Here is a 22960-nt window from a genome sequence, read left to right as displayed (position 1 = left end):
TGGTAGGATTTAAATATGACGCCAGAGTCTGAATACTGTGCTGGTGAAAAGACAAACATTTGCTTAAGCAAAAATACTATAAGCAACAGCAAAAAAAACTCACAGCTAAGTCTAGGTAAAAGGTCATTCCTTCAGAGAGGTTATCGAGTTTTTTTCCAGTTTCTCGTGTGCAATTTTTCACAGTTGGGGCAATAATTTGAAAAAGACCACATGGATTATGGACATTAGTGAAATACTGACAGGAAAGCTAACAGGAATGCTGAGGTCTTTTAACATCTGCAGGAAGCTCCTGAGGATGTTTTACCAGTCGGTGGTTGCTGGAGTACTTTTCTATGCTGTGGTGTGCTGGGGGAGCAGCACAGCAAAGAAGGACTCATCCAGGCTGGAGAAACTGATCAGGAGGGCTGGCTCTGTGGTCGGCATGAAGCTGGACACTCTGGTGACAGTGGCAGAGAAAAGGACATTAAAGAAACTGATGGACATTATGGACAATGCCAGGCATCCTCTGCACACGGCCATTAACAACCAGAAGAGTCTGTTCAGTGACAGGTTGCTTCTCCCAAAGACAAGAACTAACAGACTTAAAAACTCCTTTGTCCCACACGCCATCAGACTGTTTAACTCCTCTCTGGAGGGGAGAGGGAGGGGAAACAGGAGGACAAAGGAGGGAACAACTAAGCTGTAGTGCCTCTTCACCTCACTGTGCAATACCTTTTGTGCAATACTTTTGTAAATAGTCAACGGTGCAATAGACTCAATACTTGAAATGTGCAATTCACTTGTATTTTTATTTTTATTCCTATTTATTCTATTTATCCCCTTCGTATATTTTATTTATATTGTCTCTGTATTTATATATATGTGTGTGTGTATAACTCTGTAACTTCTGTCGGTGCTGTGCTTTTTTGGAAATCGAATTTCCCAGAGGAACCCACCCGAGGGATTAATAAAGTTCTATCTTATCTTATCTTATCTTATCTTAACAAAAATTTAAACACTGTTGATTTTGAGCAAATGTTTCACTTGTGTAAGAAAAAGCGTAGGAAGCTCTGAAAGATTCATTTAAGGGACTTTTACATATGATTCAATTCTTAATTTTGGTTTTCAGCTAACCGCATTATTCACACCGTTTTCCTGAAGTGTCAGTCATGCTTACGAGCTTCTGCATTAGTTCATCTCCTGAATCTTCCTTTATTTCCCAATATTAAAAAGAATTAGAAAACGTACAGCAGACGATCACGTTCTCTTTTCACTGTCCAACAAAGCTGAAATGCAACAAAAATGAAATTATATTATAAACCAATGACTGGTTACACTTCAGCAGAACGTCTGAATTGTTGTTAAGACAAGGAGTTGCTGTTGTGGTTAGGATGGTGTCCTTCCAGATAAGTCGCTGAATGAACAATAAAACAAGGACGGCTTCTTCTTCACTTTCTCTTCTCCTCATCTTCTTGAGGTACTTCTCTCTTCAGCCACCTTTTCTTTTCAATTTTTCAGTTTGGTCAGCTGGTAAGTTGATTTTTATATACAGATGCAGTCTATCTCTGATTTCACCATTCAAGAAAGAAAGAAAATCAGTGATAATGATGTACATGTTGTAGAAAAATAATAGTTAATGGACTGATGTTGGAGTATGTCTCTGTTATGACTTGGGTTTTATTTGCAAGGATAACTGCGTTTCATCATTGAATTTTATTTAATGGTTGTTGTTATGAGACACTGAGTGTAAGCATGCAAATATGGATCAGAGCTGGCAAAGGCAAAACAAGCCAGCTGCAAAAAATCATGTATTTAGAGTAATTTAAAATCCAAAGATAATGCAATGTGGGCCAGAAAAGCCACAGAAGCGTCACCGAATATTGCGTGAAACAGTATCAGCTTTAAAATCATCATCTAAAATGAACTCTGCAAAAACTTTCTTTATGAACAGTTTAAGCTCAGTTTCTGGAATTCTTTGAATTATGCTTGGCGGCGGTTGGCGGTAACCAAGGCTAAGGTTTCAGTGTCCAGCAGATAAGTATGTTTTGGAGACTTGAAATCAGCAGCCGTGGCCTCTATCTGCACAGTCACAAGGCTGCAAGAAGTGATAAAAAGTTGGCCTTGTGAGTGAGGCTGTCTGTTCTGACCTGAACTGCAAGTCAGGTTACAAAATACTCTCTGTAATAATATATACACATCTGAGATCACCGACGCATCCCTTCAGAAATGACTGCCTTCGACTGCTGTGTCTATCTGCCTCCATGTTTATTTCATCTGTACCTTCTTTAACAGAAGCAGGACAGCTGGTGATTGAAATGGGTGAATGGGATCTACTGGGCCACTTGCTGGATAAAGTGCAGAGCCACTCCACCGTGATCGGCAAAGTGTGGCTCACGGTGCTCTTTATCTTCCGCATCATGGTCCTGCAAACTGGTGCTGAGAAGGTTTGGTGCTGTTTTTATAGGACATATCTGAGTGAAAACCAGGATTATAGCTTTATGGTGTTTTTTTTAAATAACATTTTTAATTTTCCTCTGATCTCATTCAGGTTTGGGGAGACGAACAGTCTGACTTTGTGTGCAACACTCAGCAACCCGGCTGTGAGAACGTTTGCTATGACCTGGCCTTCCCCATCTCTCACGTGCGCTTTTGGTTTCTTCAGATTATTGCAATAGCGACTCCAAAGCTGTTATATCTCGGTCACGTCCTTCATGTTATCCACGTTGAAAAGAAGGTGTGTCGCTGCAGTACGTGCAGTACAATTGTATCACTGCTTTTTGTCATGCATGCCACACCTATAAGGGAGTGGCAATTGCATGGAAGAGAAGATCCTTTTAGCACCCTTTATGGGAAGTTAATTTGCGCCATCGTTAGCATTAATGTTTATCACTTAAAGAGGAAGCTTAAGACTGCGTCATTATTTTTCACCCCAGACATAACAGCTTTTATTCTTTCCACCTTATGAGTATGTCTATTTATGTGTGCTTTAACATGGCAACAATATTTGGAATAAAGCCCTGGGACATCAACACATTTTGACTACAGGAGCTGCTCCATGCCATGAAGCTCCTGGCACACAGTTTTTGCAATATTAATGCCAGAGGTTTGAACAGCTCCAGGTTTGAAGCTCTGTAGTTATCGAGTAAGTGAGAGTGTTGGTGACTTATTGTTGAGTCTGTTTCTATTTCGCAAGAATACGGACAGGGAAGACGTTTCACCAACTGGCTTGTTGCAACAGTAGTATACTGTTACAGTTACACTTGAATTCAGTGATCTCTTTAGAATGACAAAGGTTTGTAAAGGCAGACTACATGGCTGGGTGGTTGAATTTATACACCTGTGGCAATTGGAGTGAAAATTCAAACATTAAGAGGTGTGGTCCAGTGCTTTTGTCCATATTTCCGGTTTCCATTAGAGTAAATAACTTGCTAATAAAGACCTGGACACTTTTGCAGGCTAACCAAGTCAAACATAAACCAAACTTACAATGTAACATTTGCTGGTAATGTGCAGCTAGTAGACTCAAGTCTCCAAAGCTTTTGTTTTGGCTGAAAGAAGGAACCTGCAAAGGGCTTATATTACAAGCACTGCTGGAAATGATCCAGTGTAAACACAACATTTGATTTCATGTTTTCTTCACCTTGGTGGCCAAACATTCATGGGACTGGGTGGCAGTGCTAGAGTCTATCCCAGCTACCTTAGGATGAGAGGTGGGGTGCACTCTGGATGGGGCAGCATGATGGCGCAGTGTTGCCTGAAAGCACAAAGGTGCCGAGTTCAGTTCCAGCATCAGGCCAGGCCTGTGCCGTGTGAGTTTGCATTTTCTCCCTGTTTTCGCATGAGTTCTGGCTCCTCCCACAGTCCAAAGACATGTACTTAGTGGGGTTAGGTTAATTGATGATTCCAAATTGCCTATAGATGTGAATAGCTTCTCTATATGTTAGCCTGGCGACCTGTCCCGGGTGGACACCTGGGGCAAGCTCCAGGCCCCCACCCCCGCAACCCTGAATTGGAAGCGGAAGACAATGGATTGATAGTCAAACCATTTCTTGATGGCTTAAGAAGGAGTTTTCTTAGCAGGACAAATCTCTAGTGCTAGTTTAAAGAAACAAAAAAGCTTCTCAGTGCTTCTCCAACGCACATTATTAGCTGTTCCACCATATGCTAACATTGCTCTGATATTTTATATTGTGCTCATACATTTAGCCAAAATGTTAATGAAAACACAGCTTGGAACAGTGTGGCAGTTTGGAGTAACTGTTCAGCCATATTTTGGCAGAACATTTTGGAACTGTGAGAGTTTGTTCACACTGCCAGAATTAAGGTTTATCTGTTTCCTGGAAAATGTATAACTCTGTGTTCTTGCTTTTCTAATCCAAGATGAAGGAAAGGATGAAGAAGCAGGAAGAGCTGGATGACCAAACCAATCTGCTCCTTAGGAGGGCCTATAAAGTTCCCAAGTACACCAAAAACAGCGGCAAGATCAGCATCCGTGGCCGCCTCCTGCGCAGTTACGTCCTCCATCTCCTGGCCAAGATTGCCCTCGAGGTTCTGTTTATCGTGGGTCAGTACCTTCTCTATGGTTTCTCCCTACAGACACGCTATGTCTGCACCCGCTTCCCCTGCCCGCACAAAGTGGACTGTTTCCTGTCCAGGCCCACAGAGAAGTCGGTCATCATCTGGTTCATGCTGGTGGCGGCTTGTGTCTCCCTCGTCCTCAGCCTGGTGGAGCTGTTCTATCTGTGTGTGAAAGCGGTGAAGGAATGCATGGCGAGGAGACAGGACTACACTGTGACCCCAGTGACTCCTCCACCCTCAGAAAGGAAGGCTTTTAAAAACCGGGACGAGATGATTCAGAATTATGTCAACCTGGAGCTGGAGCTGCAAGGACGAAAGTTAGGGGTGAACGGCATCACGAGTGGAGTCAGTGAGGCTCCTAGAAATGGATCACCTGAGAACAACAACATGGGGGAGATCCACATCTGATGTATAAGCCCAGCAATAGGTTGTATATGCGGTTCCTGGCAGTATTTGTATGCTCTGGAGGCTTTGGAGACGTGTGTTTGTGTGTGCACTAAATAGAGCAGGTGGGAGGGAAATGGCCAGCTTCTGCAAACAAGACTCAGTCACATGCAAAGGGCTGCAGAAAATTACATTTTTTTCACAATAGACAACTGGAGTTTACTGTTAATGCATTACATGATTGTAGTCAACTGCTTTCCACTTTTAATACATTTAATAATGTTTAATGCTGATTCAATAAACCTTCAATAAAGACCCAGATGTGACTGAAATGTCACTGTCCTGTTCTTATGCTATGAACCACCCTGTATGTAAAAGTAATGGAACATACATAATAAATGTTCAAATAATTTTTATGTGCAATGTCCCATACAATAATTTCCTCAATTTAAAATGAACAAAACCTCCATTCATCAATTTTCTCAATCCCTTATCTATCTTAGCATCATGGGTAGCTGGCGTTCATTCACACTGTCATGAGATAAGAGGTGGTGTTGCACTCTGGAGAGGTTGCCAGTTCTTACAAAGATACACAAACACAATATTAACATTTGCTTTTTTGTTGGGTTTTTTTTTTTTTAGTTAATTTTTTAAAAATTAAAACTGGACCATTAATGTATAAGTGTGTATATGGAGTAGCAGTTGTGTAATGCTTACAAAACTGATGAAATCTGGATCTGGATAATGACCTAAAATATATTAACCCTGTAAAGCCGGAAAATTCAATTTTTTTGAAAACTTAGTGTTTATTGAATCTAATGAAAAAATATATGCAATTTATTCTTTAAAATGTAACGGACAATTTCTTTTGTATTTGGTAGTTAGTTCAGTGTCTTTATTTGCACATCTGAACTATCAGCTCTGCGATTAATAGGCAGTTTCCTTTACTGCCTGAGCCACAGCAGCCACATTTGTTGTTAATAGCATCAGAAAAATGTACAATAAGAAACAGAAAAAAGATTAGAGCTAAACTATCTCTGCCTAAACTTAACAAAACTTAATTTACTACCACTTAGCTTTAGCTTAGCTTTTGACCTGCATAAGAAAAGTGACAGTAAACGGTTTTTCTAATCCCACAGATTATGAATAATTTCCTGGTTGCAGGGCGTGATGTTTTGATGATTCTGGCAGGAAACAGCTGGTTATGAATGTTACTGTGAGTCACAAAACTTACCAGTTCATCTACTTGAACCTTATCTACAATCTCATGACTAAAACATTTGTTGACTAAATCAACAAATGTTTTAGCAAGGTGCCCGAATTCCAATCTAGCCTCCCAACTGGGAATTACACAGTACTTCATCATCCATGTGCATAGTTCTCATTTGTGTGTGAAATACACAAATAAATGAAATTGATAAATACATATATTTTGAACACATGCACCTTATTTTCAACTTCCAGTGCTATTTTAAAGTGACATCTCTTGCTCGCCGACTGTGCAGCTGACAGAAGACCTTCTTCTCTTCTGACACATTCATGATTAATGGTTTCACATAGAGTGCAAATTTCAAACTAACCTCCCAATTCAGACTAATACAGTTACTCATCATGCTACTCCTCCTCTTCCTCATTTGTATATAACACACACAAAAAATGTAAATACGGTACATGAAAACACACACACACACACACACACACACACATTCCTATTTTATTTATTTTCAAACTTTAATGGCGGTTCACTGACACAACTGAACTGAACACTTGTCAATTATTACACCCGCTGCCCTCTTGGTCTGGTGTTTCTTAAACTTTTCCTGCTCTTGTTAGCTCACAGATGTGTGTTGCGTAACTCAGCCGCTGATCAGAGCCCAGAAATCCAAGGTCCAACTATAGTTGGTGATCTTTCTCAACGAGACTCAGTCCTCTCTGAGCAGATCAACAGGTAAGATGTAACGGTTTCTCTCCTCTGCTTTAGATAACCGATCATTTTATCAATTAGAGAAAATTGTTATTATATTGGAATTTTTCACACTAAAGATTCATTTCTTACTTTATCGTAAGTACATGGCTGGTTGTTAATTTACTTTTCAGTTATAATTACTATTTTTTGATTACATTAACAGCATCAGATTTCTTTGTTAATTTTATTTATGGTATAGTTTTAATCATATTATAGCTTAATTTTCTGTATGCATAAAAATTTGCATGTACTTATTTTAAAAGAAACATTTTTTAAAGTTTTTTTTTTTCCACTTTTACTCATTTGTCTGATGACACTGTGTCTCTTGTTCTTCCGTTTTCTAATGATTAATGATTATGTGTGGAAAATATTGATCCAAAAGCTCAAGGGTCAGAATACTGTAATTTCTTCTTCCTTCTCAGGTTTTAGGAGATAAAATGATCTATCTAAAGAGCTGTAAGCTCTTTTCATTCACCAGGAGTTTATTGATTAAAGAATAAGTTGTAGTTAATGTTTCAGAAATAAGGTGTGGTGTTATGTCTTTACAACGTTTGCCTTCTTTTTTCAGAAATAGAGGCTAAACACTGTCATTAAAGATGGGAGACTGGGGGTTTCTGTCAACCTTGCTGGAAAAAGTCCAGTCACACTCCACTGTGATTGGCAAGATCTGGATGAGCGTCCTCTTCCTGTTCAGAATCATGGTTTTGGGTGCAGGTGCTGAAAGCGTCTGGGGTGATGAGCAGTCAGATTTCGTCTGCAACACTCAGCAACCTGGTTGTGAGAATGTGTGCTACGACCATACTTTCCCCATCTCGCACATTCGTTTCTGGGTGCTCCAAATCATCTTTGTCTCCACGCCAACACTCATCTATCTGGGCCACGCCATGCACATCATCCACAAGGAGAACAAGCTGAGGGAGCTGCTCTCCAGCCCTGGTGGCACCCAGTGCAAAAGGCCCAAATACACAGATGAAAGGGGGAAGGTGCAAATCAAGGGGAATCTACTGGGGAGCTATCTGACCCAGCTTGCGGTCAAGATAGTTATTGAGGCCAGCTTCATTGTGGGACAATACTATTTGTACGGCTTCGTCATGGTCCCCATGTTCCCCTGTTCTAGAAAGCCCTGCCCCTTCACTGTTGAGTGCTACATGTCTCGACCCACAGAGAAAACCGTCTTCATTATTTTCATGCTGGTGGTGGCCTGTGTTTCTCTGTTTCTGAACGTCATTGAGATGTTCTACCTGATTTGCAAAAGGGTCAGGTGTAGACGTCGCCCTCATAAGTTTACCTCTCCAGAATATCCTGCTAGCCTCTCAGGTCCAAGGTGGCCAACTGCAGAGGAAGCCCTCAAGCAGAACAGGATGAATGCAGATCTTGAAGCCAGCCACAGTGTTGCAGGGAGCTTGGATGGGGCAAAGGATGAGAAACGACTCCTGAGCGGTCATTAAAAACCATGTCTGTGACAATTAAAATGTATTATCTTGCTCGGTGTCTGCATTCAGATACATCCAAGGGACTGAAAGACAATAGAAAAGCTTTGTCATTCTGCATTAATATGTTAGTATGTGCTTAGAAAAGTCTTCACATAATACATTGTTGTATTTTTACTTATATATTCTTCTAGCATTTGCTTCCATTCCTTTGTATATGCCTGAAAATCTATTACTAAAAGGTGCAATACTAACATATTTATATTATACGAGCAAACTTTAGCTGCCAGTTCTATACTGCAAATCATCAAATACAGCAACTTACTGTAAAGTAGATTATAGCAGGAAAACTGTCAAATAAACAGTAAACTACTAGTAATCCTGCCATCAGTATTCTGCTGACAACATGAAAAAAATTGTAACAGTTTAATGAGAAAAAATGTCTGTATGCCCGGTCATGTTCTCTAAGTTATGGTATTGTCTTGTTCATTTTCTATGAGTTGATTTACCTACTGAAAGATAAAAATGATGTTGTTTGTTATGTGTAAGCAGCTTTTTTTGTATACTTATTTGTTTGAAATAAATGACTTGAACTTGAAGAAACGTTGCTTCTATCAATCTCTTGTCTTTAGATGTTCACACTTTTCAGTTCATAAGCCCTTATTTTGAAAAACCATGATTTACACACATTTTGTGTGACTTCATATCTACAACTAATAATTACTTTCATTATTCATTAGTTTTTTAGGTTTTTCTAGTTTCAAGTTTTATTGTCATGTACAGATAAACAGTGTAGCCACATTTACCCATAATGAAGTTCTTTGGCTCGTGCTCCTCAGCTTTACATGAGCATATAGAAGTGTGCAGTTAAATTAAGAAGAAAATAACAGAAAATAGCGGTAATAATTATGATAAAGAGGAAAAAAGAGAAAAAAGTATTCAATATTTATAGAATTTAAGACAAGTACTATATACAGTTTGTGCAAAACTAGTGCAATGCCCATTGACCTCTTGCAGACTTATACCCCCCTTAGATATCTTAGATCAAGTGATCTTTTGCTTTTAGCTGTACCAAGGTCGAGGCTGGTTCATAGAGGTGATCGAGCATTTGCAGTCGTAGCGCCTAAGCTGTGGAATAATTTACCCCTACACATCAGACAGGCTCCTACTGTCAATCTTTTTAAAGCTTATCTTAAAACGCATTTTTATTTACTGGTTTTTAATACAGCATGAGAGTTGTTTGTTAATTCATATTTGGTGTTTGCTTTTAATACTCTAAGTTGTTTTATTATGTATGTTGTATTCTTGTACAGCACTTTGGTCAATGCTCCTGTTGTAATTAAATGTGCTATATAAATTATTAAACTATTAAACTATTTAAGTGGCATTAGTTGAAGTGACAGTGTGTAGAAACTGGCAAATAACAACAGTCAAAGCCTCCCAGAGCTGATAATAGTGATAATAGCTGATAGTTTTGTTTAACATATTTTGAAATGCAATAATTTTACATTTTGCTAAACTTATGTAAATAATTGTTTAATACAAGGTTGTTACAAATGAATCATGTGGCGACTGACTAATTTTTCCATCTATAATCTGGTATTTCTTCAGAATGGGGTGCGGCTGTTAGGTTGACTGGTAATCGATCGCGCTATACTTTCAAAGTTTATCTAAAGACAATGAGAATATCTTCATAAAAAAAAACATAAAGAAAAAAAGAAAGAAAGTGGAACATTATAGATCAAATATATCAGCTCAGCATATTTCAGTTCAATATCTCAGTCTTTGTGAAGCTTATAATACTAAACTTACTCAGTTTGTTCGGACTTTCAGCATTTTTTTAATGACAAAACGAACATGAGTCCTCACAAAATGCAGCAGCGTTCATGTTCATTGTAATCTGTTTGCACCGTTTAGTCGTTGACTCTGTTACTGTTTGACTAAAAATGCATAACTGACAAATGTTGTTGAATTCAAAATGTTAAAGAAGCTTATCATACAGTGATAACTACTACTGTATCATCTTATGAAACCAATACAGAGGGGAAAAAATCAAGTACAAGCGGTTAAAAGTTTGGCAATCATTAACATTTTCCATGTTCAGCCCAATTTTGTCTACATGAGATTTCTCATTTCCAGATGTCATGACAACGTGACAGCTCACACGCTTGCACAACTCCATCTAATCTAAAGTTCAAGGTATCATAGACAAGTCTGGTTTGGTACGCTCGCTGCCATTCAGCTCTACAACTGGTGACTGATTCGCTTGCCTGCAAGAAGAGCTGTTACACTCAAAGGTAAGCTACAGAATGACCTATTTAAAAATCCTCCTCATTTACAAGGCATTTATTTTTAATTATAAACTGTAAACAGGGTAAACTTTTAATTAATATATTGGAATAAGATTCAAATAATGTCATGTTCTCATTATTAAGGTATCTTAAGATGCATCTTGTCATGTGTTGACTGATGAGCACTGATTATTATTAGGGAGTGTATGTTAGTGAGACAAAATGACACACTATACATAATCTGTGACAGCAAACATCTGATTAACTACATTTTTCTGTATTTTCTCAGATTGGATAAATCAGTGATATGCAGTTATTATGCTGTTAATGCACTAAAGGGCTTTTCTTTCATATGATAAAAATATAGTGAAAGCCATATACAAACATCCGTTGCTTGTACATTCTTGTTTAAAATCCAATCAAATATATTTATTCCACAGCTCCTACTTTAACTTCTAAACAGTTATTGGGGATAGTAGTACATGTGATTGTCTTAGAAGCAGGGCAGACTTTCTGCTGCTTCTGGTGATGTTTAACAATTTCCACTGATTGATTATAACAAACTACAAGTTAATAATTTAAATAATAAGATACTTCAATCTATAAGTTTGAAAGACTCAAAATTTGAGGCCAGTTTAGTCATTTGACTCTAAAATTTAAGTTTAATTCAGGGTTTTGTCTCAGATTATAATTTGAATATAGTGTACTGCATATGCAACAGCTAAATAAACAAACTATGATCTCCTCAGCAAAACATTTATTTTCTAAATGATCTGCCGAAGGCTAGATTTGATGAAACTTTGAATTTATTCACATCTTATCAGTCATTAAGGATCTTTATTTGTTTTCAGAAACCATGGGTGAGTGGGGATTTCTGTCTTCGCTGCTGAATAAGGTCCAGTCCCACTCCACGGTCATCGGGAAGGTCTGGCTCAGCGTGCTTTTCATCTTCAGGATCATGATCCTTGGAGCTGGAGCAGAGAAGGTCCGCTTCTACTTTTTCATCTTTTGAGGGAAAGAATTATACATAACTCACATGCCTTAGGTACTTTTGTGAGTTTTGGCCTTTCAGATTAAAAACAAACAAACAAACAAACAAACAAACAAACAAACAAACAAAAAAAACGCCCTCTGGTGGGTATAACAAAAGTCCACATAAAAACAGTGTTGAAACTAAAATTCAAATAATGCTTTGATAGAGTAAATTTTCTTCACAAACAGTGGATTACAGTGGATATGAGAATTACACGTTTTTCTCAATATAAATTTGCTAGGTTGCACTGACAGTGAAAAAACACTGGTTTGGTACATTGAAGTTTTATTATTAAAGTTGATCTTACTATAGATATATAGCCTAATTCTATTTTATAGCCTGGTCATTGTACAGAGTAACACTTTACAAAATATGTAAAATATACAATATATTTTTGGTTTGTTGTCTTAAAAGTGTAAACGCAAGGCAGTGGTCTGCAATAATTTGATTATTTCAATAGTTAAGATGAGAATTTTTCAAATTAACTTCATAATTGTTAAATATATTATAGTCTTTATATGTACATATGCATACTGAACAAGTTAAATGCACTTAGAAAATTTGGTTAAGCTAAGAAAATTTCCAAATCAATTATTTTAACCTAAGTTGTACCAGGTCTGTGACTCTTTGCATCTACCAGTCTGCACTGTTCATACTCAGGCAAATCAAGTGTACCAGTTATTCAATTAAAAAAGCACAGATAACTCTGTAAAACGAGTTCATTTATAAAACTAGTATGAAAGTTAAGTTAAATCAGCTTGCTTACTATATGTTAGGACATTGATTTTGCACTTCAGTGTATAGGATTTGTGCTGCTGTGTGACTAAATGTAATACCTTAATTTATTTTTATTTTTTTTAATAATAATAATAAACACTGTCATCTGAACATTGCAGGTTTGGGGTGATGAACAGTCCAAGATGGTTTGTAACACCAAACAGCCTGGTTGCAAGAACGTGTGCTATGACCACGCCTTCCCAATCTCACATATACGATTCTGGGTCCTGCAGATCATCTTCGTCTCGACACCGACACTGATCTACCTCGGTCATGTCATGCATGTCATCCACAAAGAGAAAAAGCTGAGAGAATATATACAGACCCACTCTAGCAGTGAAATAACAAAAGCTCCAAAGTATACAAACGAGAAAGGAAAGGTGCAGATTAAAGGTAATCTGCTGGGAAACTACATGGTCTCCATAGTGTTCAGGATCCTCCTGGAGATAGCATTTATTGTGGGGCAGTATTATCTGTATGGGTTCGTCATGGACCCACTAATTGAATGCTCCCGAGCCCCATGTCCCTACACTGTTGAGTGCTACATGTCTCGACCCACTGAGAAGACCATCTTCATCATGTTCATGATGGTAGCATCCTGCCTGTCACTTGTGCTCAACGTGGTTGAGATCTTCTACCTGCTGTGTTGTCGCTCATCCAGACGAAAGGCCAAAACAGTGCCGATGACCGCCATTCCCCTTCACCCCCGTTTCACCAGTGACACTATGTTGAAAAATCAGAAACTTAGCCTCAATGATGTCAGTAACAGCACAGCCTGAGAAGTGCGGCTTTGATCCAATGTGCAGTATTTGAACAGTTAACTAGGGCAAATAACAAAGAGGCTAATAGGGATACATTGCAAGAAGCTTTGGCACACATTTGTAAAAGGGAAAACAAACGTCTTTCACAGCTATTTATTTTAAATGCTTGAAATTCATGCAATAAACTCACACATCTGAAACATCTAAAACAATCTGATGTTTGGTATATTGTCACTGGAGTAAACTGTTTTTGTCTCTTTTTAACTTACTTTTGGTTTTGTACATAATATTACAGGTGCATGTTTTGGTGTTAGTTGAAAAGTCTGATGTGTGGCCTTTGACTACATGGGCTAAATATCTAAAGACTAGATTTCTGAACCCACTGCTGATATGTTTTAACTGCTGCAGTTTGCATTTACTAAAAGCCATTTTGTAGCGCTAAGAAGGTATGACTGTTAGCACTACTTTGCTTTATAAATGTCTTTTTTCTTTGTTTCTCTGATGTACTGATGATTTTACAGACATGGATGTTTTGGAAATGTACATTTATGTCATTTAAAATGGTTTGCTTTGATGTTTATATATTAATATATGTGACTTCATGTGGCTTGTCTTTGTACCTCGTGTAATCTTAATAAATATTATTGAGAAAAAAATATTTTTTATGTTTTGAATTTTGTTTTAAAATTCTGTTTATGTTTAATTATCTTTGTATTGGAAACTCTTTCATTTGATTTATTATAAATGACTCACTGAGAAGAAGTAAAACATCAAGGACAAATTTCAGATCTGTGAGGAGAAATAAATACCAATACTCAGATGTAGACTATTAGAACAAATTAAAAGTAGTATGTGATTATGAAGTTCTGTAACTTTACAAAGATGATGCAAATGACTGTTGCAGCTCTGTGGTTCTTTTTTTTGTCCATGTGGATTAGATGAATAAAGCATGCACATGATTTAACTTTGCAGTTCTTAAAATCAATGCATAGCAGCTAAAGGAGTAAAGATACAGCAGTTTGTCGACGTTTTTGCCACAACTTTTTTTAAAATTGTTATTCTTTACTTTATTTGAAATTATGAAAGTTAACAGTCAGTCATTCCAGTTCAGTTTGTACAGTAGACATACAAGGCAAATAAGTGTAACAATAAGCAGTATGTGGAAAATAAGATGGGTAAATAGATAAAGGAAATTTAAAAAAAAAAGAAATTTTTGGCCACAACTTATAAAGCCCAGCTTTTAAAGCTTGTTCCCACTGCCCCCGAGTGGTCAACAACACACAACAGGTTTAATGGACACATGAAGCGTTTGAATAGCCCCCAAAACAACTTCATGAGGTTGAGGAAAGACATGATTCATAAGGATGCAGGAAAAGAAAAGTACTCAACTAACCAACTATACTTACACAGGCCTTCTTAATGATGAGAATTGTTGCTGTGGGCCTACTGTGTTGAAAAGAGGTGGACTAGGAAAAGCACTACTTAGATAAGTCATGCTGTGTGTTCTTACTGTGTTATTTTATATGAGCCACATAAAAGAGAACCACGGGTGAAAAATATCATTGTGTTACCTAGGCAATCCTCAATTAAAATCACCATACAGCTTGTTTTATAAGAAATAAACATTTTTCACAATGAGGTAAGTTGACTACCCTGTCCACTAATGTTCTTTATCTTCCTCTTTATGTTATCCAGTGCAACTTGTGCCTTTATGCTATGTTATGCTAATCCCTGTTGATCATTTTAATATAGCTAGTAATTTACAAAGCTCTTATGTATTGGCCCTGTATGTATGGCTGGCAACCTAATACATATATATGTATCAGGTTGCCAGATATATATATATATATATTTATTTACACGTACACTATAACACTAGATGGCGCTATTAGCCCTTAAATCTGAGCAGTGGTGCCGTGTGGATTTTATGGTGACGCCCACTCAGCGACGCCGGCTTCCTCTTTCTCACAATAACAACAGCTGGCCCCAGTTAAAGATGGCCGTCGCAACCGTGGCGGGGCTCGATGCCCACAGGATGGAGGAGAAGAAGTTGGAGTACTTCTCCTCCATCAACTCCATGGCAAAGAAAATAATGCAGGAGAGGGAGAAAATCAAAGCCAAGCACGGCTCGTCCTGGGAGAAAATGACGCCGCAAGAGCAGGACAACGCCATCGACAACTGGATGATGGATCCTCATATCCGAGCCCGATACGCTATGCACAGAGTTGAGCGTGAAGAAGTGGTCTGTTACCCTAAAATGCTCATTCAAACGGGTCAGAAGATAGTTCACTTCGGAGAAGAGGTACTTAAAAGACATTAGAGTTTGGATTCTGTGTGTTTAAGGTGTGTTTTAGGGCGAGGATAGCCCGCTAACAAGAAAAGCCTGCTAACGAGAGCCACGTAGCCTCGAAAATATGTTGGTAAACGTCACTGTGGCGAGACGGCTGGCGACAAATATGGTGTTGTGTCACTGTATAATGAATAGAAATATTTAAGAGTGAAACATTTTATATTTTAAAGGGTTTAAAATGACATTGGCTTTATCTTTATATATGGTAAGAGCCACTGTATTTATGCGAGTTTCATTATTAATGTAATCGTTGATTTGTAAAAGATAAATGCAGAAAAAAAGTAGTTTGCAAAGACAGTTCGCCTTTTATGCGCTTTAAATACTTGTAACTAATAACATATTTACTGTTTTATAATAGTAAGCATCAAAACATACACATCAGCTCACAGCAACACTTTTTTTAAATGATATCAAGGCTGCTATGAGCAGATTTTGACAAGTGTTTAACTCCTAAGAAAAACTGGCAGGTAGGAAGTATCATTTGTTGCCTTTTAACCGATAAACCAGTGTATCAAAAGGAAGTCTTACAATAGACAAGGTATTTGTTGGCGCTAGATTATAGAAAATACACACATCATATGTTACTTTAGCCACCTAACCTAGTATAAATACCCTTAAATACGGGCAGTGAGCACAATGACTGTGTAAGCTGAAACTAATCACAGCATGTGTTTGTGTTTAGGATATCACCTGGCAGGATGAGCATTCTGCACCTTTTTCGTGGGAAACAAAGGTAAAAATAAATTAACAGGAATGTCTGTTTTCTGGATACATAAAGTATATCCTCCCTTACATGTCATTCTTTCAGAGTCAGATGGATTTCAGCTTGACATCAGGCCCTGTAGACCAGGGGATCTCATCATCCTCTCAGTCTGACTCAAAAGCGGCGAAGGTTACTCATTCCGGTCAGATTGGCAAGAGTGCAGCAGGAACAAAGGTATGGTGGGGCCTCATGTTTGAAGCAGAGATTCAGCATGCACATTTGGAAGGGAAGTGTTTGCTGTTGTAATAGGACTGTAAAATGAGTGAAACATTTGCAGTAGTCGAGCATAAAGTGGATGTGGTGATGTTTGTTTAATTTTGTGTAAAAATGGCAGAAATGTTAACTGTATATATTTTTTTGTATTTCTTACGGTTAATGCCTGACTACTGGTATTGTGATTTTTTTTTTTCACAGAACAATTGCTTGTTGTAGCCACAAAAAAAGTTTTCAGATACATTTATTTCTGAAAAACCTTCACCTTTGCTCACATTTTTAAAAAGAGCTAAGTAGATCACCTAAAATAGGTTTTAGGAATTTTACCCGAGAAGCCTCGCTTCATAGTATCTTAAGAATGCAGGACTGTGTGCATAACTGTTTCTGTGTGGTTGGGAAGGTGTCGGTCAGCGAGGGCCGGAGACCAGAAGAGGAGTCATCTTTCTGGAAGATCAGTGCTGAGAGGTCCAGGCTGGAGGGTGAGCAAGCTGACTTCCAGTCCCTGACCCCCAGCCAGATCAAGTCCATAGAGAAAGGAGAGAAACCCCTCCCATCCTACCTCCGACAGGTACGCATGTAAAAATACCATCACATCCTATTTACTGATTACAATCTGAAGGTTGCAACTTCTTCAAAAAAAGTTATGGATGATGCCGAATTCTCAGGCAAAAACATTTGTTATGATCTGTAAAGTTTCTGATAAATAACAGATGGAAAGTTCCAGCCTTAACATGTGTTATCAGACTGTGTCTTAAAATAGAACCTAGCCTGAAACTGCAATATCTGGCATCAGTGACGCCTCCACGAGTAGAAGCAGATGGCAAATGTAAACAAGCTACAGTTTAAGAAGGAGAGAAAAGAAAATGTAAAATTGATGCCAGGTTTGTTTCTGAACGTTATCCTTCAATGCTGCTTTCTTTACATTTTCCCACAGGATAGCTCTGTCAGCGCCAAGGAGCCTGAAACTGCAGAGCACCATGCTCCAGCTCCCACTAGGTCCACCAAGCATAGAGCACCCAAGCCTCCTGTGCCACCACCTCCTATCCCCACCGCTGTCAGCGCAACCCCGGCATCCATCTCCATTTCTCCAAACCCGCCCCCACCTATCAGCGTCCCATCTACAAATGCAGGCTGGGAGAGATCTCAGAGCACCCTGCCATCCGTCAGCAACACGGTCGATGAAATGTTCGCCTCCAACCTGGTGTCCAAGCCTTCAAATGTCTCGAAGGAGAAAGAGAAGGAGGAAGAGAGCTCAGCCAATATTGACGTCAGCCCCACTTTTACCCAGGTAAGTTCCGTTTTCAGAGACTGCAAGTACTAAGTACATTTGAATTAAGCATTTGCTTTGGATTTTATTAAACACTAGCTAAAGTTAAGAATAAAAGGCCCAGCTCTTTGAAGTACCTGCTGCTTGATGGTGACCGGGCATGAGATATGCTTTAAAAAGGTCATACCGTATGTGTTTATCCCAGTATTTACAGGCCCATGATAATATTGGTTCTTGACCTGGTCCAAGCTTTCTAAAGGTCGGGTTTACATTTATAGTTTAGAAAACTTTTTTTTTTTTTTTTTTTTAAACGTAATTTAAAAAAATGGTTATGTTTTTAGTTTTGCTTCATTATTGTTTGTACTGACACAGAGAAACTAAGTTTTACATTAAAGGGAGGACTCAGTGTTATTGATAAGGATGAAACCTAATATTGGATATTAACAGCAAACCTTGACATTTTGTGTCATAACGTTGGAGCTGAGAGTTAACATGTAGTTGCTACATTTTCATTTTGTTGGTGTTGGACATAGTGGCTAAAGTCTATTACTGACCCGTGTTTCTGTATTAAGGCTTCAGACTGATGTGTTACAGGATCAACGCAGATGCCACAATGACAGTGTACGACTTATTCTGCCAAGAGACATCACTGGTCTTTCAAACCTGGCCTTTCTCCAACACGACCACCTTTGTTTCCTTTGTAACAGAAGACTAATATGTTATTTATGGTCTTGTGTTGGAACCTAATCACATAGCACTTTAGCTGCTTGACAATGCAGTTTGCAAGAAAGCCAAAAATGCAAAGCCCAGTGACAGTAATGAAGAGTGCAGGTAGAATACTGAATGGCTTGAACAGGACAGAGATGATTAAAAAATATGATAGACAAACTGTCACAAACTGGCTTAATTACATGAGGCAAACACAAACCCTAAAGAGGGCTGATGCTATGTGCAATTAAAGAAAGAGTCCCAAGCTTTAAGACAGTGGGAGGGGCATTACCAAGCAAGGTCTTTGTCTTTTATGACTTCTTCGTTGGTAGCCCAATAATAGCTCAAACGCAGTCTGTACAGTGTCTTCTGCCTCACTGCTATTTATCAGGATCTCTCTGTTTCTCTCCTTTCAGTTTAATACAAGCAGCAACATCCTGAAGACCGGATTCGACTTCCTAGACAACTGGTAAACCACAGCAGGACCCAGTCACTGCTCTGAATGAGTCATCCTCATCATAACTTTAAAGAAGGACCACACTACCATGACCACAGACATCCACGTCTAGATTTAGGAGACACCATTTTTTTAAAATAACCACATTATGTTCTTGTAATCGTCTTCAGTGGGTAGTTAAGACATTATCTCACTGCTCCTTTCCTGGTGGATTTTTCCCCCCTCTCCTTTCTCAGAATAGGATCGAGTCCATAGAATTGCCAAACACTTCCACATTTACCACTTGATATGAAGTCTGCTGGAAATCCACTCAGAGAAAAATTGAAATCAATAAGTTTATCGATCTGATGTACACGCTGGTCACATAATCCTGCTGCATACAGTAACCTGATGATTCTGTTGCGTACGTGTGCTGTGAATGCACAGTTGATTTCACACGTAGCTCCTAGACACGAGTTTATCAAATGAACAGTTTTATTCGTCACCATGGAACAAAACACTAAACCCATATCCAGGTTTAAGTTAATATTTTTGTTATTCTTTATTGCTCATGTTCTTTTTATTTATGCTTATATATTCCTGTAAACCTAAGAAATTTAGAGTAGTGCGTGATGTTGCAGTCCTGACCCACACAGTGCAATTACTACAGTAAAAATCTTGGGATTTTACCGTTACATCTCTTATTATTGCAGAATGTATTTAAAGCTTTTATACATACATAGAAATAGATGGTTGGTTTAAATGTAGCTAAATAGAAACCGCAGCATTGTTCTGTTTGGTATTTGGAAAAAAACACACAGGAGGGAAGAACTGGGAAGTGCTCAGACTTAGTCATGGAAAAGTCATGGGCTGTATGTCCGGGCTGCTATGGGAACCAGTTACAGATGTCCTGCATGGATTCAGCTACTTGGAAACACTTTCACACCTCCCAGCTTTCACCTTTGACCTCAAAATAATGCTGAACAAATCTAGTGTGCATAGTGTGAAATGATTCACACTCAACTATTGTGTCGTAGGTAAATGGGCAGGCTTATAGTGTTTGGTGGCACTTGTGTCAGATCTACATGTAATGCTTAGTTTTCTATATTTATCTGCTCATTGTATCTTCTGTTACACACATGCATCACATTCATGCATTTTGGGGTCACAGTTTGGAAGGAAATAAACAAATTGTACTTAAACCTGGCTATTATCTTTTTCATTCTATCACAAATGCCTCCATGACACCCAAAAATATATTTTCCTCAAATAGTAAAGACCATGATGATGAAAGTTTCCATGTGGAGGAAAAGGAAGGAGTCATTGCAGTAGCTTATGGTAGTAAAAACCTACAACAGAAAAAGTGGTGAAAAAGAACTCTGTGTTTCTCCATCTATGATTCCTAATCCATCATGTCATTAGGAAGGAGAGAGAAGGATGCTGCAGTTGAAGGAAGTTTTGTGCTGCTCTGATAAAACATCTCATCAGCCCCGTTTAGAATCATTAGACCTAAATCTACCATCTCCCTCCGGGGTGCAAAGCAACCACAATGCAGCGTGTATTTTAGGAAAGCAAGAGCGATATTCTGTTTCATGCATTATGTATGTTGTGAAGGGCTGGTGTAGGCATAGCTGCTCAGCTCTCTCGCACTGAGGTAAAGTAACATTTGTCAGTGTTGCTAGGGTTTGATGGACCTAAATTGTTTTTTTTTTTTAACTTAAGTAAAGTCTGTACAGCAAATGTAAAGCTGCTTTCCTGTTTTAGTCCAATGGTCATCTAAAGCTTCATTAAGGCATATTTCTATAGATTTCAAAAATCTTTATATTAAGTGAACAGGCTGTTAGGCAAAAAAGCATGGTTATTATAGTTTACTTAAAATAAACTAATATTAGATGAGAAAAAGCCCCTGGTCCCCCTGGCTCTGTTGGGCCTCCTCCGGTGCATGGAGGGCCCTTGGGTCTTTAGGCCTGGGGCTCGGTCTGCCCTGGTGTAGTCAGCTGCTGGTGGAGCCTGCGGGCTCGTTGTTGCAGCCCCTTGTGGCTTCTGCACAGTGGCTGCTAGGTGACCCCCATCCGGGACACTCTTCAGCCCTTTTCTAGGTAGGTGGCACGATTGCCCCTGCGGTGGTCCTCCTTGGGCTCTTGTGCTCTGGGGGGCCTCTGGATATCTTGGGCCCATGTCTCCTCCATGCCTACTTCATGACCTGGAAGGCAGGGCTATGGCTCCCCATACCCACAATTAAATACTTACATGGAGAAACTTTATGAACATAACTGCGCTCACACACAGGTGTACAAACAGGTACTTACAGACACACATTATCTTGGTTGGCTGCTGCCTCTAAACATACAATCCTAATCAAAAGTTTAAGAGCCCTTGAAAAATGGCCAGAAATTATGTTTTGCATGATTGCATCTTAACAAGGTTCCAAGTAGAGCTTCAACATGCAACAAAAAGAAATGGGAGCGAGACAAAAGATTTTTGTTGAGCATGCAATTTATTGAAAACAACTCTTAAACTGAAACAGGCTGTTTTACAGCTGATCAAAAGTTCTGAACATGAACTCAGTAACAAGTAGCTCCACTGTTACTGCTGATGCGAGCATTTCCATAAGGTGAGTGGAAACATTTCACCAACTGGTGAAGACGGCTGCACAAAGGGCATCTACTGTCTGCAACTGTTGTCCATTTTTGTGAACTTGTGAAGTTGTGTTGTTTTTCTCTCTCTCTCTCAGCAGGTGATCAAGCAGATTTTCAGTCTTTGCTCTCTATATTCCTCTTCTCCTCTATTTCCCCCCACAACCTTCACAATCTTCCCAACCTTTCGTTCTCTTTCCTGTCCTCCGGTCCTGTCCATTCTGACTGCAATAACTCATGAAATAAATAAATAAATAAATAAATAATAATAATGTTAATAATAAAGGTAGAATAAAATATGACAATCAAGTGGACCAGTATAGCAAAAGCTGTACAATCTACTTGGGAAAATAAATCTGTTGGGCATTTTTCTTGGCTTTTAGGCAATAATTCTGATTGCTAACAGTGCCAGACAGGACAGACCAAAAAGTAAATAAATAAAATAATAGCCATATGAACACAGAGGCCCAGATTTCCCTCACTCCAGCCACCTCTCCTCTCAGCTGAGAGATATGATCTCTCCAGCAAGTCCTGGGTCTGCTTACTGGTAGGACATGTCCAAAACATCTTGCCTTGGAGGCTTCCAGGAGGCATCCTAGTGAGATGCCTGAACCACCTCAGTTGTTGAATAGTATCTGAAATATACTACTATCCAAAAATAGTATCTGAAACTTTGAACTGTCAGGCCAAACCACAACAAACTGGTGGTTTGAATCCACCAGTCGGCTGGAACCTTTTTGTGGAGTCTGCATGTTGCCGATGTGCCTGTGTGGGTTCTGTCTCAGAACTCAGAAATTTCTCCCATGATCCAAAGCCAGGCATGTTTGATTGATTGGTGACTCTAAACAGGAGAAGTCTGGGATCAAACCACCAATCTTCCAAATGGTAGATAACACTCTCTACCACATGTGCAGAGCCAGAGATATTTTGCTTTTGCTTCATCCTCCTAGTCAAAATTTGGCACCAGAATTACCCAGAATGCCGCTCGGCATCTAGCAGAGTTGAGCAAAACTGGGGAACATTCAGTCCCACTGAGTCAGGTGAAATCACTTGAGGCACTTTCAGTCTTTGCACAGCTCCCTGTGCAGTCATAAAAAAGCTGTATCAGCAGTAGTCGGCTACTCCCTCAGACTGGTTAGCAGATTTCAATCTGCACTTTTATGTTATCTATAATTAGACTACAATGAATGACTGAAGAACTAATTAATATTAAATGGTCAGAGTTGACTCATAACTATCTTATATTGCTCATTTATCACATTATGTATTATGAGTGCTTGTGGACACTCTGGACTGAGGCACCTCTGTCCAGTCCGGCTGCCTCACTGAAGCACCACCCAGTGCTTCCAGACCCTGAATGGCTGCTTTGTGTTCAGGAAATGTTTGGG

At 38.9% G+C, this 22960-nt stretch overlaps 4 protein-coding genes across 5 annotated transcripts; all 4 read left to right on the top strand.

The window, feature by feature from the left end:
* Nucleotides 1-1397: 1397 nt before the first annotated feature.
* On the top strand, nt 1398-4965 carry LOC146617440 (gap junction Cx32.7 protein). 2 transcript variants are annotated; one of them, XM_085373270.1, is made up of 4 exons: nt 1398-1509; nt 2272-2423; nt 2528-2713; nt 4360-4965. In XM_085373270.1, exons 1-4 carry the CDS (start codon nt 1398-1400, stop codon nt 4963-4965), a joined length of 1056 nt encoding a protein of 351 aa, XP_085229396.1. The 2 variants fall into 2 exon arrangements, with proteins under 2 accessions (XP_085229396.1, XP_085229397.1); XM_085373271.1 differs by lacking the exon at nt 1398-1509 and having other exon boundaries at nt 2295-2423; nt 4360-4853; nt 4920-4965.
* A 1885-nt stretch (nt 4966-6850) lies between these two features.
* On the top strand, nt 6851-8450 carry LOC146617439 (gap junction Cx32.2 protein-like). The gene is made up of 2 exons (XM_085373200.1): nt 6851-6889; nt 7476-8450. Exon 2 carries the CDS (start codon nt 7504-7506, stop codon nt 8353-8355), a length of 852 nt encoding a protein of 283 aa, XP_085229326.1. The 5' UTR covers nt 6851-6889; nt 7476-7503; the 3' UTR covers nt 8356-8450.
* A 2124-nt stretch (nt 8451-10574) lies between these two features.
* On the top strand, nt 10575-13784 carry LOC146617438 (gap junction Cx32.2 protein-like). Its single transcript, XM_085373279.1, has 3 exons — nt 10575-10634; nt 11480-11613; nt 12558-13784. Exons 2-3 carry the CDS (start codon nt 11485-11487, stop codon nt 13215-13217), a joined length of 789 nt encoding a protein of 262 aa, XP_085229405.1. The 5' UTR covers nt 10575-10634; nt 11480-11484; the 3' UTR covers nt 13218-13784.
* A 1390-nt stretch (nt 13785-15174) lies between these two features.
* lg15h1orf198 (linkage group 15 C1orf198 homolog) lies at nt 15175-20109 on the top strand. The gene is made up of 6 exons (XM_085372743.1): nt 15175-15501; nt 16232-16282; nt 16358-16486; nt 16926-17093; nt 17460-17813; nt 18917-20109. Exons 1-6 carry the CDS (start codon nt 15196-15198, stop codon nt 18971-18973), a joined length of 1065 nt encoding a protein of 354 aa, XP_085228869.1. The 5' UTR covers nt 15175-15195; the 3' UTR covers nt 18974-20109.
* Nucleotides 20110-22960: the final 2851 nt, after the last annotated feature.

The sequence above is a fragment of the Diplotaxodon limnothrissa genome, linkage group LG15, assembly GCF_057381915.1.
Source record: "Diplotaxodon limnothrissa isolate DT_005_m linkage group LG15, D_limnothrissa_male_GT1.1, whole genome shotgun sequence".
Lineage (NCBI taxonomy): Eukaryota > Metazoa > Chordata > Actinopteri > Cichliformes > Cichlidae > Diplotaxodon > Diplotaxodon limnothrissa.
Note: the sequence above shows the minus strand (reverse complement) of the source record. Positions and strands in the feature narration are given on the sequence as shown.

Excerpts from the sequence above, each read along its gene's own strand:
- lg15h1orf198 (XM_085372743.1), top strand. The coding sequence starts at position 15,196 with ATGGCCGTCGCAACCGTGGCGGGGCTCGATGCCCACAGGATGGAGGAG. Across the intron at positions 15,502-16,231 it reads TAGTTCACTTCGGAGAAGAG|GATATCACCTGGCAGGATGA; the intron begins GTACTTAAAAGA and ends GTTTGTGTTTAG. Across the intron at positions 16,283-16,357 it reads CTTTTTCGTGGGAAACAAAG|AGTCAGATGGATTTCAGCTT; the intron begins GTAAAAATAAAT and ends TCATTCTTTCAG.
- LOC146617438 (XM_085373279.1), top strand. The coding sequence starts at position 11,485 with ATGGGTGAGTGGGGATTTCTGTCTTCGCTGCTGAATAAGGTCCAGTCC. Across the intron at positions 11,614-12,557 it reads TTGGAGCTGGAGCAGAGAAG|GTTTGGGGTGATGAACAGTC; the intron begins GTCCGCTTCTAC and ends TGAACATTGCAG.
- LOC146617439 (XM_085373200.1), top strand. The coding sequence starts at position 7,504 with ATGGGAGACTGGGGGTTTCTGTCAACCTTGCTGGAAAAAGTCCAGTCA.
- LOC146617440 (XM_085373270.1), top strand. The coding sequence starts at position 1,398 with ATGAACAATAAAACAAGGACGGCTTCTTCTTCACTTTCTCTTCTCCTC. Across the intron at positions 1,510-2,271 it reads TTTTTCAGTTTGGTCAGCTG|AAGCAGGACAGCTGGTGATT; the intron begins GTAAGTTGATTT and ends CTTCTTTAACAG. Across the intron at positions 2,424-2,527 it reads TGCAAACTGGTGCTGAGAAG|GTTTGGGGAGACGAACAGTC; the intron begins GTTTGGTGCTGT and ends GATCTCATTCAG.